The sequence below is a fragment of the Argopecten irradians genome, chromosome 12 (genome assembly GCF_041381155.1).
Source record: "Argopecten irradians isolate NY chromosome 12, Ai_NY, whole genome shotgun sequence".
Classification (NCBI taxonomy): domain Eukaryota; kingdom Metazoa; phylum Mollusca; class Bivalvia; order Pectinida; family Pectinidae; genus Argopecten; species Argopecten irradians.
Window position 1 is genome coordinate 32,312,546 of NC_091145.1, and position 14,552 is coordinate 32,327,097.

The 14,552-nt window shown below is 35.1% G+C and overlaps 1 protein-coding gene across 1 annotated transcript; it reads left to right on the forward strand.

Moving 5' to 3' along the window:
- Positions 1-562: 562 nt before the first annotated feature.
- LOC138304615 (E3 ubiquitin-protein ligase TRIM56-like) lies at positions 563-13,522 on the forward strand. Its single transcript, XM_069244781.1, has 2 exons — positions 563-624; positions 8,942-13,522. Exon 2 carries the CDS (start codon positions 8,965-8,967, stop codon positions 10,981-10,983), a length of 2,019 nt encoding a protein of 672 aa, XP_069100882.1. The 5' UTR covers positions 563-624; positions 8,942-8,964; the 3' UTR covers positions 10,984-13,522.
- Positions 13,523-14,552: the final 1,030 nt, after the last annotated feature.

Sequence of the window (14,552 nt, forward strand, 5' to 3'; positions counted from 1 at the left end):
AAACTCGAGAAACGTTCCGAAGAACAAATAAACATGGCGGTGACGGTTAAAGTAAGTGAGCTACACGATGTTTAAATGGAGTTTCTACAAAGTACGGGTCATGACACCTCCAAAGAAGATTGTGGATGAACACAGTTATGGGTACTGTTTACCACCACAACCGTAGATTTTGTGGTTTTGGCTTGGTTTTTGAGGTGCCCATTAGAGCCGAGACGACATTTTGACCGGACAGGGAAATGTCTACCTAGCATATTTTTCGTAAATTTCCCGATTCATCAAGCCATAGCTTCGTCAATACTTGACCAATTTTGTTCATCAAGCACTCAGTGGAAAGATAAATTATTTCTCTTTAAGGTAAGATATCCGTCAATACTGTATAGAACCAATTTATTAAAATAATCATGGTTTTTAAAAAATAGGTCCGTTTTTCTCGACCGCCGAGTTCATACCCTTATAATATATATATATGTATACTGTTAGTTAAAAAAAATCGTGCCAGGTCCCTGTGTTATCGACTAGTCAAAAACACTTGAAATATATCCGGACAACAAATGCTGTCCATTTCCCGGGACAAGGGAGACAACTAGAAGTTGATGAACTGGAGTCAAGATTAATTGCCTGACAGTGAGTATAACCACTAAAGCACTTTTTTTAATTGTTATACAAATTCAATGAATCAATTTTGTGTTCTTACGAGGCTAATTGTAGACGCCCTGTCTTTCTTGGACGTGGTATTATACTGACTAAACCAACGACATTCATAAAGGCTAAAACGAAAGTACGAAAGTAAATATTTCCAGGGAAACTCAATGATGTTGGAACTTATGTAATAGCGTTCACTATGTTATTTTACATGGGGTGTGTGTGCGTATGTGTGATATTTACATTTGTAAATAAGACACATGTGTCATGAATCATGAGGCTGTGTAAAATAAGATGTCATGAGCACCCTTTATCAGCCCGTGACACAGGGACCTGGCACGATTTTTTTTAAACTAACAGTATATATATACACATTATAGTATCAAGGGTATGAACTCGGCGGTCGAGAAAAACGGACCTATTTTTTTTAAAACCGTGATTATTTTAATAAATGGGTTCTATACAATATTGACGGATATCTTACCTTAAAGAGAAATAATTTATCTTTCCATTGAGTGCTTGATGAACAAAATTGGCCAAGTATTGACGAAGTTATGGCTTGATGAATCGGGAAATTTACGAAAAATATGCTAGGTAGACATTTCCCTGTCCGGTCGACATGTCGTCTCGGCTCTAATGGGCACCTCAAAAACCAAGCCATAATCACAAAATCTACGGTTGTGGTGGTAAACAGTATCCATAACTGTGTTCATCCACAATCTTCTTTGGAGGTGTCATGACCCGTACTTTGTAGAAACTCCATTTAAACATCGTGTAGCTCACTTACTTTAACCGTCACCGCCATGTTCATTTGTTCTTCAGAACGCTTCTCGAGTTTACCCACAAGCACAACATTACATAATTTGCATAATGTAGTCACGAGATGTAAAGTCGAAACGCGTTCCGAGAGAAAAATTATACCCCCATCATCTTCCATCAAGTTGATGGGGGTATAATTGACCCCTAAAACGAGACCATTATGACGTCAGAAATGTTGACATGATAACGTCAATAGATCACCGTCAAAATTGCTGTTCCATCTTGTGGAGTAGTCTATTCTATTTCGACATTTCATAAACGGGTTTCCTGGCTTAACTTATACAATGTTTTGCAGAGACCCCTAAATGAATTAATGATGTAAATATAAGCATTAAACTATCTTCCTATGAAATCTATGGTCTATATGGATACCAGAGTTTTGCAGACAGTCATCCCATAATGCACATATACTACATTGTATATAAAAAATAAAAGTCAACGACTTTCCTCTTGTACATTCACCATTTCATGATGGCTCTTCAGGAGTAGAAATGTTTATTTTTCAAAGAACAAATTAATGACGTCACAAATAGCGTGACGTCACAAGGTACACACGTTTACATAACAATAATATGAAGTTGCGCCATTTTCTATTATGGCCTATTGAGAGTTGGTTTTAATATTTTTATAAGTTGATTTTCTTTGTTTTCCAACAAAACAGAGTCTGAAGAATGTAATTGATATAAAGGTATAACATTAAATTGATCACCTGCACAATCATGAACATGCTTATTGACATTCAAATTACATTGTATATATATATATATGGTCGCCGTCTTGGATTTTGAGAATTGAAGTTTGTTACCATTATTTCTCGGAAAGTTCTGTAGGATGTTTTTTCAAACTGCATAGTATTACTCCCCTTGGCTCTAGTTACTCATATTGTGTTTTGCAACTGGTCCGTTAACAAAATGGCGGACAGGCAGCCATCTTGGATTTTGATAGTTAAAGGTTGTTATGCTATTTCAAAGAAATCACTAAAACAAAGGATCTCTCTCAAATATAAAATGTAGACTCTCCTTAAGCTCTATTGATGCATATTTAGGTCTTTTCACTTATCGCCTATGGGTGAACAGACCTATTGTTTTTGTCTTGTTTTTTTATTATTCTTTTGCACCCAGTGCTGTATACAACGGATCTTCCAAATGGTGAGAGATATGGCAATGAACGTGTCACCATATTGAATGGCATGAATTGAAGGTGTGACAACAGCATTTTTATGTTAGTCAAGAATCCATTATGGCCGTTATGACATCTCTTGTAAAAATGTCAACCCCTGGTTGGAAATAAGGATCCAAGTTCAAGACCACATTTTTTCGAAATCATTAAAATACATTTTTCTATTAAAGTTTTTGAAGGCATAGAGACCTGTTATTGGGTAGGTAACATGCTTTGATAAATGGCTAACATTGTTTGTTAAAAATATGCATGATCTCGGCTAAAAAACTTAATTCTTGAAACCACTTCTTTTGAATTCTGAAACGCCTAGAGACCTAATATTGGACCTATAGTATGCTGAAATAAAGGGCTATAAATCTACTAATATGAATGACCTTGACCTCAATTCAAGGTTACAATAACCAAAAAGCCTATTTTGATTCTTGTCAAGTTCTGGAATGTTTAGATACGCTATATTGAGCCTGTGACTTGTCAATATAAAGGACTACCATGTTTATTAAAATTAATGACATTGGCCTTCATCAAGATTATTATAATATCATCATAATATTAGGGCTGTATCATTCTGATATAAAAGGCGTTCACGTTTATCAATATGAATGACATTGACCTTCATCGAGGTTACAGGGGCCGAAACAACAACTAAAACCTTTATCCTACTTCTTGTCTAGGTCTAGAAATTCTAGCTACCTGATATTGGGTATGCGTCATGCTGATTTAAAGCGCTACCAAGTTTTTTTTATTATGAATGACCTAAATCATCATTGAAGATCACACATGGCCTTTAAAACCTTACATTTTTAAACTATTTCTTGTCAAGTTATAAAATGCCTAGAGCCGATATTGGATCTGTAGCATGCCGAGATAAAGGGCTACCAAATATGTTAATTAGAATGACATTGACCATAATTTCTTGTTGGTGAAACGCCCGTTAAATTGTCCAAAGACAATTTCTAGTACATTTTGAAACCGATCGATCCATTAACACGATGTCCAACAGCGAGCTATATAGTGTTTTGTCTATCTAGAAAATTTTCTGTTCATCAGTATTTATCATTTCTCAAATAGGTAGCTATATAGGTAAAGAAAAAACCAAATGTATGTAGCTTGTGTAAATTATCAAATGGATCGCTTTAGAAATTAAAGTGAACAGTCGGGCAAGGATGGCTAAAGTCGGTAAAAATGGTGTGAATGTATCCAGTATAATTTCTTATGAAATAGAAATAGAATATCTCTCGTCAAAATCTGTCTGCGTACGAAGAAATTAATTTTAAGTATAGGAATCCTAAGACGTCCTCCCGGCTGACTATGTCGGTGGTTACATTTCCACGCAGCCTCGCTTTCAATGCTTCAACTTTTATTTATTTCAATGGTCAGAACTGGGAAATGTAAGCAGAACTTGACCGTCGTATTAATATGTGAGAACTTTTGTTTGGAAGGCCAATGAACGCATTTAGACTGGTTTTCTTTGCCCGACTATTCACTTTAAAATGAAAAAATAAAGAATAATGCATCGCTTAAGAAATTGAAAAAAAAATAATAATGAAGAAAACATCCTTCTAATGATGGTCACCAAAATCCCTCTTAAATCTCTTGTACCTTAATTTGACACACTTTTCTCTACAAATAAACATTGACATATTTTAATTCGTTTGACATTAGGCAATTCCAGTCTGCGATGTTAACCACAGGCCCGAGACTCGGGGCCTTTAAAAATAAGGCCGGGCCTATGTTTTCCACAAACCCACAGGCCCGACGGACCTATGAAAGGACCTCTTTCACGAACAATGGAAATTTGCCCACGAACCAATTTTATTAAAACTAAATGTTACATGTAGCAACATTAAAGCAAACACTTGAAATACGTTTAAAAAATTCAAAAGGTCCCAGGGGCCTGTGCTGTGGCCAAATTAATATTGCCAAGTAGAGGTGTATGACAGGGTTCCCTTTTTGATCCAAAAAGATATCAAAATAATGTTTTATGTCATAAAGCTGTATTATTTTCTGAAGAGTATAAATAATTACATATTATGATCACAAATATGTAGGCAAAATGTGACAAATAACATTTTGGCTACATTTTAAAGACAGAAAATATCGAAATTTTGGGTGTTATTTTCGGCCATGTCAATTATTAACAATGGTGATTCACCCACTTCCAGTTTGAGTGCACCAAAAATATTTTCTAAAAAGTTGGCTCATTACCTGAAGTAAATATTGTGAAAATTTCAGAAAAATTGTGGACCGGTAAATGTGTCGTTTAAAAGTCTTAGTGAGACAATGTCTATTTTAGCAGTATTACACCACGGTCGCACCACGACCCTTTTCATTCATAAAATTGAGAAAACAAAGAAACTAATTTCTTATTTTATTTAATACTCGTTAATTACATTAAATGTAAAGTAATATATGATTTCATAACCTATATATTGTAGAATAATCAAAATATTGAATCACAATAACAAAGTATTTCGAAATTTTTAGGGCATTATCGTTCACTTTTAAAGCTAGATGATGATTGCAACTGCATTCCCAGAAATATTCTTTTTATTTACAGCTGAAAAGCATATAAAGTAAAATAATAACAAAATCTAGAAAAAAATGGGTGGGAGTAGATTATTATTTAAGAGAATCAAGCTTTTACCAATTTCCACACATCCAGTATATTAGTACATATATGTATAATGTTGTTGTTTCTCAAAATATTGTGCTTTCAAAGTATTGGCAATGGCATCAAATCACACCATTACAAGTTTTTGTTTAAAAAAAAACCCAGACAAATTGATACATGATTTTTTTTTCGTTCAAAATTGTATTAATTTTACTATATTAAGTATTTCTAAGCCGTTTAATATTTAGATTGTTCAGAACATTTTGTGATCAATCAACTGAAGTTTGATTTCGAGTTTTTGAATTTTCTTCAGAATTTTCATGAATTCAATAAAGATTTTTTTCAGTTAATAAAATAACAGCATCTTTTATGGTTATTGAAACAGTCAAAAGTTTTTGAGGTCCACAGTTTTATTTTTCATAATTAGGTTTGTGTATCGTAAACACATCATACTATTAATCAAAATAGCATAATGTTTATCATTTCAGGTAATAAATTTTTATTTTATAAGAAATTTGGTTATCACAACATGAATTATACATGTCAGGGGCATCCAAATAAATTAATTTATACGTGACACAAAGCTAAGTAACATACAGTATATGTAATACACTGCATTTAAATGATTTCCAGTTTGATCAGACACTCTCATTTCCTGTTTGACTTTTTCTCCATTATCTCTGTACGATTAATACCATATCCGCCAATTAACATTTTAGAGATGTTTTTGTCCATAAGGATAACTTCAGAATTACTTATAAAACTCATATAATTCTAAATTCAAAGTCAGTTTATATAGTATGGAATAAAACAGTTTCATCGCCACACACTCTTTACCACGGGGATATACACTATGTACATGTACTGTGATCGAAGCTTTTTTTTGTGACTAATACTCAGTAAAGCTGTTTAATTTTCTAATTATATAATAATACTAACATGGAATTCAAATATGATTATTGACAATAAAGATAAATCAAGTTTTGATGATCTACTTACAGATAACGTCTATTTTCATTATTAAAACTGTTACATTCAGTTAGTTATTTTGCAGGATTAAAGAAGTATTTGCCATTAATGTATCTAAATCTGAAATGATACATAAATGAGTTTCACAACCAAATTAAACTTAAAATCTAAATCAATATGATATGTAAAAGTGATGAGATTTATTTGTTAGCATGAATCAACATAAATGTTAATCAGAAGTGTTAGCCCTGCAAATAATTGAACTACTGTAGGTTCGTAACATGAACCATGTAACCTGGTAACTCTTCCCTCTCAAACCACACAGTTACAGAATCCCATTTTAATCACTCTCTTCACTGTAAATATGCTCTATAATTACAAAATAAATCATTAGAACAGGACATATTAGTGAAGCTACTTCAAATGCAAAACAGCTTATTGTGGTCATAAAACACCCAAATGTTTTGTAATTTTGATTATGTAATACTTCATTTTTTCTACAAAGTATCACTAAATAAATCAATTTGAAATCATATCAAGCGTTACAGATGAGTATTGGATTATACATTAATGTTGACACCGTTAGATTCGTGATTAATGATCCAAAATAAGCATATTCATAGCATTATGTAACGTTACTAAAAATAGACCTTGCTATATTATAACCTTTAAACGACAAATTTACCGGTCCACAATTTTTCTGAAATTTTCACAATATTTACTTCAGGTAATGAGCCAACTTTTTAGAAAATATTTTTGGTGCACTCAAACTGGAAGTGGGTGAATCACCATTGTTAATAATTGACATGGCCGAAAATAACACCCAAAATTTCGATATTTTCTGTCTTTAAAATGTAGCCAAAATTTTATTTGTCACATTTTGCCTACATATTTGTGATCATAATATGTAATTATTTATACTCTTCAGAAAATAATACAGTTTTATGACATAAAACATTATTTTGATACCTTTTTGGATCAAAAAGGGAACCCTGTCATACACCTCTACTTGGCAACATTAATTTGGCCACAGCACAGGCCCCTGGGACCTTTTGAATTTTTTAAACGTATTTCAAGGGTTTGCATTAATGTTGCTACATGTAACATTTAGTTTTAATAAAATTGGTTCGTGGGCAAATTCCCATTGTTCGTGAAAGAGGTCCTTTATACAAAGAATTTATCAATCAGTTAATAGTACATCTATTTTAAACATGAAACTGAACTCTTTCATTGAGATAAAATGATTAAACTGGAATACGAAGTCATTGCATGTCGAAACATCGCGTTTAGATTAGTAATCGAAGACATACAGTTCATTTTCCGGTTAAAGGGATGTAACTCTAATACACATTTCCGGTTGGCTTCGAAATGGCCATCATGCTTCGATATATTTATGGGGCAAAACCTGAAAAGAATCTTAGAATCGAAACGGAAAGCCAACCTACAGTTTCTTCCAACAAAAAATACGAAGAAAAAAGGGTCCACAAAATTCTCGACGAATGGCATAAAGGTAGGCCTTAGTTAAAATATGAAAATGATGACATGTTTTGTGAATGCTGTCGTGGAAATGAAACGACCGGCGCATTTTGTGTCGGGACAAATAATTTTAAGTTGACTGCTTTAAAGCAGCGTGAGAACACCAATATTCATAAAAAATATGTTTTGAAATATCTGAGGCCAAAAACAGTGGAAAAAAGCCAGGCAGCGGACTGCCTTATGAAGCGTAAAAAAGCAGAATATATAACAGACTTGTTATCAAGTTTAGGACAGCCCATGCACTAGCTAAATCCCACCAGAGTTTTTGTTTCTACAACACGATGTGCAGGAAAAATAATTTGTCACTACAAGAACAGATATTTAATAGGAATTTAAAAAAAAAATCAGAAATAGATTGTAAAAATATCACGACTGTAATAAATAACTTTGCTTTACAACAAACAAAATATTTAACTTGATATTATATTTGATTTGTTAATTTGTTTATTACTCTCTTTTTCAGCTTCTTCAAAATGTCCAGAAAAGCTACGATTCATCTTCTGATTCAGATTATGGGAGTGACCACGCTGAATCTGATAATGAAATGAGTGAGAGGGAGGTTGATAACATGCTCTTTTTATACCCCAGATACTAAAATCATTAAAAACTGAAACATCTATACAGTGTTCAGCTTTTTTTCTACTTTTCTTTCATGGATTTTTTCTTGAAATTTTCGGACCTGTAAAATTTTGATCGGGCTTCGGGCCTATAGCATTAAAACTTTGTCGTGCAGACTGCAATTCTTATGCCAGATTTCGTTTAGATTGATAATTTCAGTGCAATCCCACTATGTACCTTACCAAACGCAGTTGGCATTCACCAGTGCATGAAGTACCGTCTGCTTATTATGACATCATTATAATTGTGACGTGACAAATGTCATGCCAGTGATCACAGAAAATGGCAGTTTACATGGCTGTTCAATCCTTGACGATAACGAATTATTTATTCATTAAAGATGCAAAATATCTTATCCTATTATATTAATTTATCATAAAACTTAATAGTGTTTTCAAATGTTGAATATTGAACCGCATTCAGTTAGCATTTATAGAAGTATCAATGCCAAATAGACAGGGGCAAATTTAACATGAAGTACTCCCATAATTGTCAACTGAAAGCAGCTCAATGCTTAAAGGAATCAAAAATTGCATTTGTAATACTGAGTTATTTTTGTTGTTTCAGAAAACACCGACACCGCCATTAATATGGCGGAGGGCGATAGTCAAGAAAACCCGTCGGCTAATGTCCCTAGAAGTCAGTCTCTCGACGCTCTAGTCCTGGAGTGTCCTATTTGTCTGGAACAGCTTCAACATCCAAAGTCTCTCCCCTGTCTACATTCATTCTGCCAGGAATGTCTTGGCAGCTACATCACCAAGGAGCTGTCAGGTAAGATGGCGTTGTCGTCCTCTTTCTCCTGTCCTGTTTGCCGTAAGATCACAGAACCGCTGAATCAGTCAGAAGACAAAGAAGGATGGGCAGAACAGTTTCCTACCAATAACCTGGCAGTCGAAATGATCAAACATTTACAAAATACGGATTCCCTGATAATGCCATGTACGTCCTGTGAATCGAAAGGAAACATGAAAGTGATGGCAAAGTTTTGGTGCGATCATAATCAATCCTACTTCTGTGCAGACTGCAAAACTAGTCTACATGATTTGGTCCATAGAAATTGTGAACCTGAGAATATCACGGAATGGAATAAGTCAGCTGCAATCCGACGGAAGATGTCGTCTACAAAGTGTGGAAAGCATAAAGAGAAATTGGATTACTATTGTGGCGATCATCAGCACCTTGGCTGTCACAAGTGTATCATCGTCGATCACCGGAAGTGTGAGGTGGTTACATCTGCAGATGACTTCCGGGACAAGCTGACAAGCGGAAGGATCGACAGTCTACTTGGAGAACTCCGAAAATGCGTACACGCCATGGAGATACTGAAAAAAGACGCTAAGGAACAGCTAGAGTCCATGACAGAAAGCAAAGTCACCGCGTTACAAAGCTTATCAGACCTGCGTACAATGATTAATGGTAGGTTGGATACACTTCAGAAGGAGCTTACAGATAAACTGACTGCGTCATTCAAAGAGGAGAGAGAAAACCTGGATATATCTAGACAGAAGTGTGAGTGGCTGATGGTGGCAATGCTGAAGACGCTGACGTTATCACGGGATACCGCACTTAAAGAGGACGCCGTGGAGACGATTAGACTGTTCCAAAGAGGTCAGGCGGAGGTCGAGTCTTGTAAGGGACTGATACAGGAATTGGGAAAGTCATCAAGGTCTACCAGTCTGAAACATGAGTATAATCCTGAAATACTCGCCATTAACACCGATTTCAGTCTTACCATGGGTGGCATTATTGTTGATCAACAACAAAGAAGACTCCCAGACACACCATGGTTTACCCCATTGTCTAAACGACAGCTGAAGATAACGAGAAAGTTCAGTATCAAAGTTCCCTCAGACGAGCGGGACTGCATTGCGTTAGGAATAGTTTTGCTGTCAAACGGACGAATTGTTGTTGGGGATTATCAAAATGACAAAGTAAAACTTTTCACAGACAACGGTGAATTTCAATACGAGGTTAACCTGGTTGAGCCATCTTGTGATCTTTGTCGTATTGATAATTCTACCGTAGCAGTAACGCTATTAAAAGATCAAACGATATGTATTGTCCGAGTTCATGATAATACATTGACTCTCGTATCCAAAATAGAGCTCCAAAATGTTGCTGAAAACTCTTTTGTTTATGGTATTTCATTTCTCAACAACACGTTTGTTGTCGGCACAGCAACGTCCATTTATACTGTGCCAAGAGACAAAGGTATAGCTACAAAGCTTCATCCTGTTGCATCAAGATGTTTGCATATCGCTTATGACAACTTAAATGGACATGTCTTTGCCAGCATCGATACAGCTTCGTCTGACGATGTCGCCGTCATCCGACTGTCTGACGGAATGCATACAGACATTTTGAGGGTTGGAATCGTGAAGGGTGCGAAAGGTATAGACGTCGACAGGGAAGGAAATATATATGTATGCGCCTCAAGATCTCACAACGTTATACAGATGTCCGGGGACGGAACCAACGTCAGGGAACTGCTGACGTCATCAGATGGAATCAAATGCCCTAGGGCGATTTCTTTGCTGGATGATCAAGTACTGATCACAAGTGAAGATTTAGACCTAAGGAATATGGTTCAAGTGTTTCAGCTAGTTTAGAGACCAAATCCACTTGTGTTTTACAAAAAAATGGTTCTTTCTTTGTTGAAACATTCGCTTTCCTACATGTGTATTTAACCCTCTAACACAGGAAAGACTGACATGTAGCTTCGGTCAAATGCTGACGCATTGATTGTGTTATTGTGTAACATGTCTGGTTTTCGTAGCAATCATAAGGTATACCAGTGATATTTGAAAAAGGCAGAAATGTCGGTAAACGCCGTTTTAGATACGAGCTATACGACTGCCTATGACAATGACGCATAATCACGGAATTACAACAAACTTTGGTTTCTTTTCACCAATATCAGAGGAAGCTACCTTAAAAGGTTTAATGCTTCTTCGATATTCCAAGTGTTACTATCACTGTCGTTATATCAATCTCTGGAATATGTACGAGCAAAACTGAAGGCCATTCAGGAGAAAAAGACTGACCAATCCTAGACTTACAGAGGCGCCCTTTAAATACTACAGAGACGCCCAACTTCAAAGCTCACACTCAACTACAGTCTACCGTTGTTATTTTGATACACATCTAAGTATCAAACTACTTGTCGCACAAAGAGCCTTCAGTTTTTATATGGCGTATTCCAGGGGTGAATGAAACGACAGCGATAGTTATCTCAGGATTATGGATTCCTTATCTGTGCCAATAATAATGATGATATTTGTTCTTTATCTTGACTTGTATACACCTCGTATGTAGCAAAAATGCAGCAGTGCGGGGTTTGACAATCCTATTGTACAAATAAACTAATTTCGAGTCATTGTTTTGGTTTCTATTTATTTATTTTATAGGCACATATATGATATATTGTGAACGTATTTACCCCATTTTAAAACATATATATGAAAGGTCGGATGTCTTATATGCCGAACCCTGGCCCTTGCCAGTGCAGTAAAGAATTTTTTGTCTAGAACTCAAATCGCTTTTACAGTAGTGTGTTAATCTTATTAGATGCATGTTCTTGTCTAAAAATAGTTTATCATCTCAGTGGTTATGTATTGCTTTTGTTTAACGTGCTTGACTTTGACTTGGAGTATACCTGCTTAATCGTATTTATAAACGATTTAGAATTTCATCGGTATCAATTAAAATACTTAACAAGGTCGTGAAATTTGTCAATATTTCTTGTTATATATTTCATAAGGAATGTAGAACAATACATTTATGTCATATTTTGCTTTGTGGTTATGTAACAGAATTAGCCTCACCGAATTGTCCCGTCTTCTGATTATATAAACACGTACTGAATGTGTTTGAAATGCGCGATTTAAACGATTTTTTTTATTTATCTAAAGTACCATAACTGGTTATTTTCATGGGAATATTTTCGCTATTTCTCGGAATATTGCTGTGTTCGAAAAAAAAATTGATCCGTGAAATATAGTGAAATAGTTAAATATACCCTGAAATCCAAATCGCAAAAATTCAAAATCGCGAAGACTTGATTTTCTCGTTTTTAACTGAAATGGCGAAAAGACTCGTGTAAGTAACAGGCCATATCTGTCCTCTTTTTCACATACTTATTAAGTTATGGATTCAGTTGCATCTAAATATCAAATCTGGATTGAGGTCAGTATTACTGATGATTATAGAGAGAAAATGAATAATTGTTTCGAGCAGTTACAGATTAAAAGTCTTTGTCACCTAGCTTCTTTCCATTTAATGTTCTCCTAAATTCGCTGTATAAATGTTTTGCGTTTAATAAGCGTTTTATTATACGAGTTATAATCGTGTAGGTTGAAATTCGTGCTTCACGAATTCCTCTTATACTTTGAGCTATAATTGTTCTATTTGACTGGTGATAAGAAGAAGATTTGAGTGGAAACGCGAATATAGAATATAGATAATAAATCTCCACTAAAGGACTACGTATGGTTTGGACCCTTTTTGGCCCCAAATCCGTCAAATTTCCAAAACTGTTGTTTAGTATCTAAATTGGTGGATTTGACATATCTAATAAATGATAGTTTTCTACGTGTACACTTTCGGTTGCCATAGTTAGTACTAACCATTCGAAAGATGTATTAATTATGAAAATGTGGAAATTTTGACAATTTTGGCCATTTTTTTGCTTAACATTTAAAATACAGCAAATTAATCACAAAGTAACAGTTTTGAAAATTTGATGGCATCGGGCCAAAACCACAGACCCTGGCCTAATAATAGGGTCAATATGGAATTAGATGATTAATATCCCTATAATATGTAAAAAGGATTTCCACTTTTGTTATGGATCAATGAGTAAAATTGTCTAGATTAAGACTCATTATCGGTCAAAAAAATAGCGATCATCCTGAAATAGACGGTAATGTGAAAAATCAAGGTAATATACGATGTACACATGTTTTGTTTATACGTCTTTTGCATGCATATTTTTCTGGTGACGTTTTCAGAATCTGTAAAAATTATGGCTACAAACTCTATCTTTAAGTCAGTCAATACAGTTGTTACACCGATTGTATTTTCCCCGGTAACGAAACGGCTATATCTTACAAAACTGTAGTTTTCAAATGCCACAGAATTGTGCATGTGTGTGGAAGTAATAAAATACATTATATATTTTTTCTTGACTTGTGGGTTATATACGTAGTATTTGCTATTAAAATCTCACCGTCACTGTTATCAATTATGTGTACAGGGTAAGACTGCAATCTTTCGCATTTAAAGATATGTTTTCCACAAAGAAAAAAGGAATATGTGATGGTATTAAATATGAACGTATTAACCATATATCTAGGATACGGACGATCTTTTCACAATTTCTGCTAATATGGCTGAAGGTCTGTACCGGTGTGGCATTTTGTTACAAAAAGGTCTTAAATATGTAATAACATATATTGATAGATAATTATACAGAGGGAAGTTGTAACTAGTATATATATCATCAGGGGAGGTGTAGACATTACAGATGTAGTACACATAGCGAGAGGTCATTATGAGTAATGGGGTTCAATACATGTCCGAAGCTAATTAAAAGTACACATATATTGTTAATTAGATACCGTTACCTACGTAAAGAGCCTAGACTTAGTGGTAGGAGTAAAACGCTGGTCAAGCGGTTTATACTGGACATGGGCCCAAATAAGGTAAAAGGGTTCTGGAGTCTTCTCAGAATCGTAGGAAGTTTGGGGATAAATAGAGGTGCGGGGGTTAAGAGAGAGACCGGACAGAGACGAGAGAGACCGGACAGAGAGGAGAGAGAGACCGGACAGAGAGGAGAGAGAGACCGGACAGAGACGAGAGAGAGACCATCAAGAAGAGTCCGGAGAATGAATTTAATATAGCAAGGAGGAAATTGGATATACCAAAGACAGTGAGAGAATGAATATTTTATAAACACTATACGATCATGAACCCAGGAATAAATTATCAACTTTACAAAAAGACCCAGAGTTATGTTTTATAACATGGGGACTTTTCTGGTGCCTTTGAAGACCAGGATGACGAACTTTGACACGGAGCGCAAGAAATGGGCATAAAAGGTGAGTGACAAGAATGTAACATGGCCGAAAATGTAGGGCTTCTATTTGGCAACTTAGGACAACAACTTACCGGGTTAACG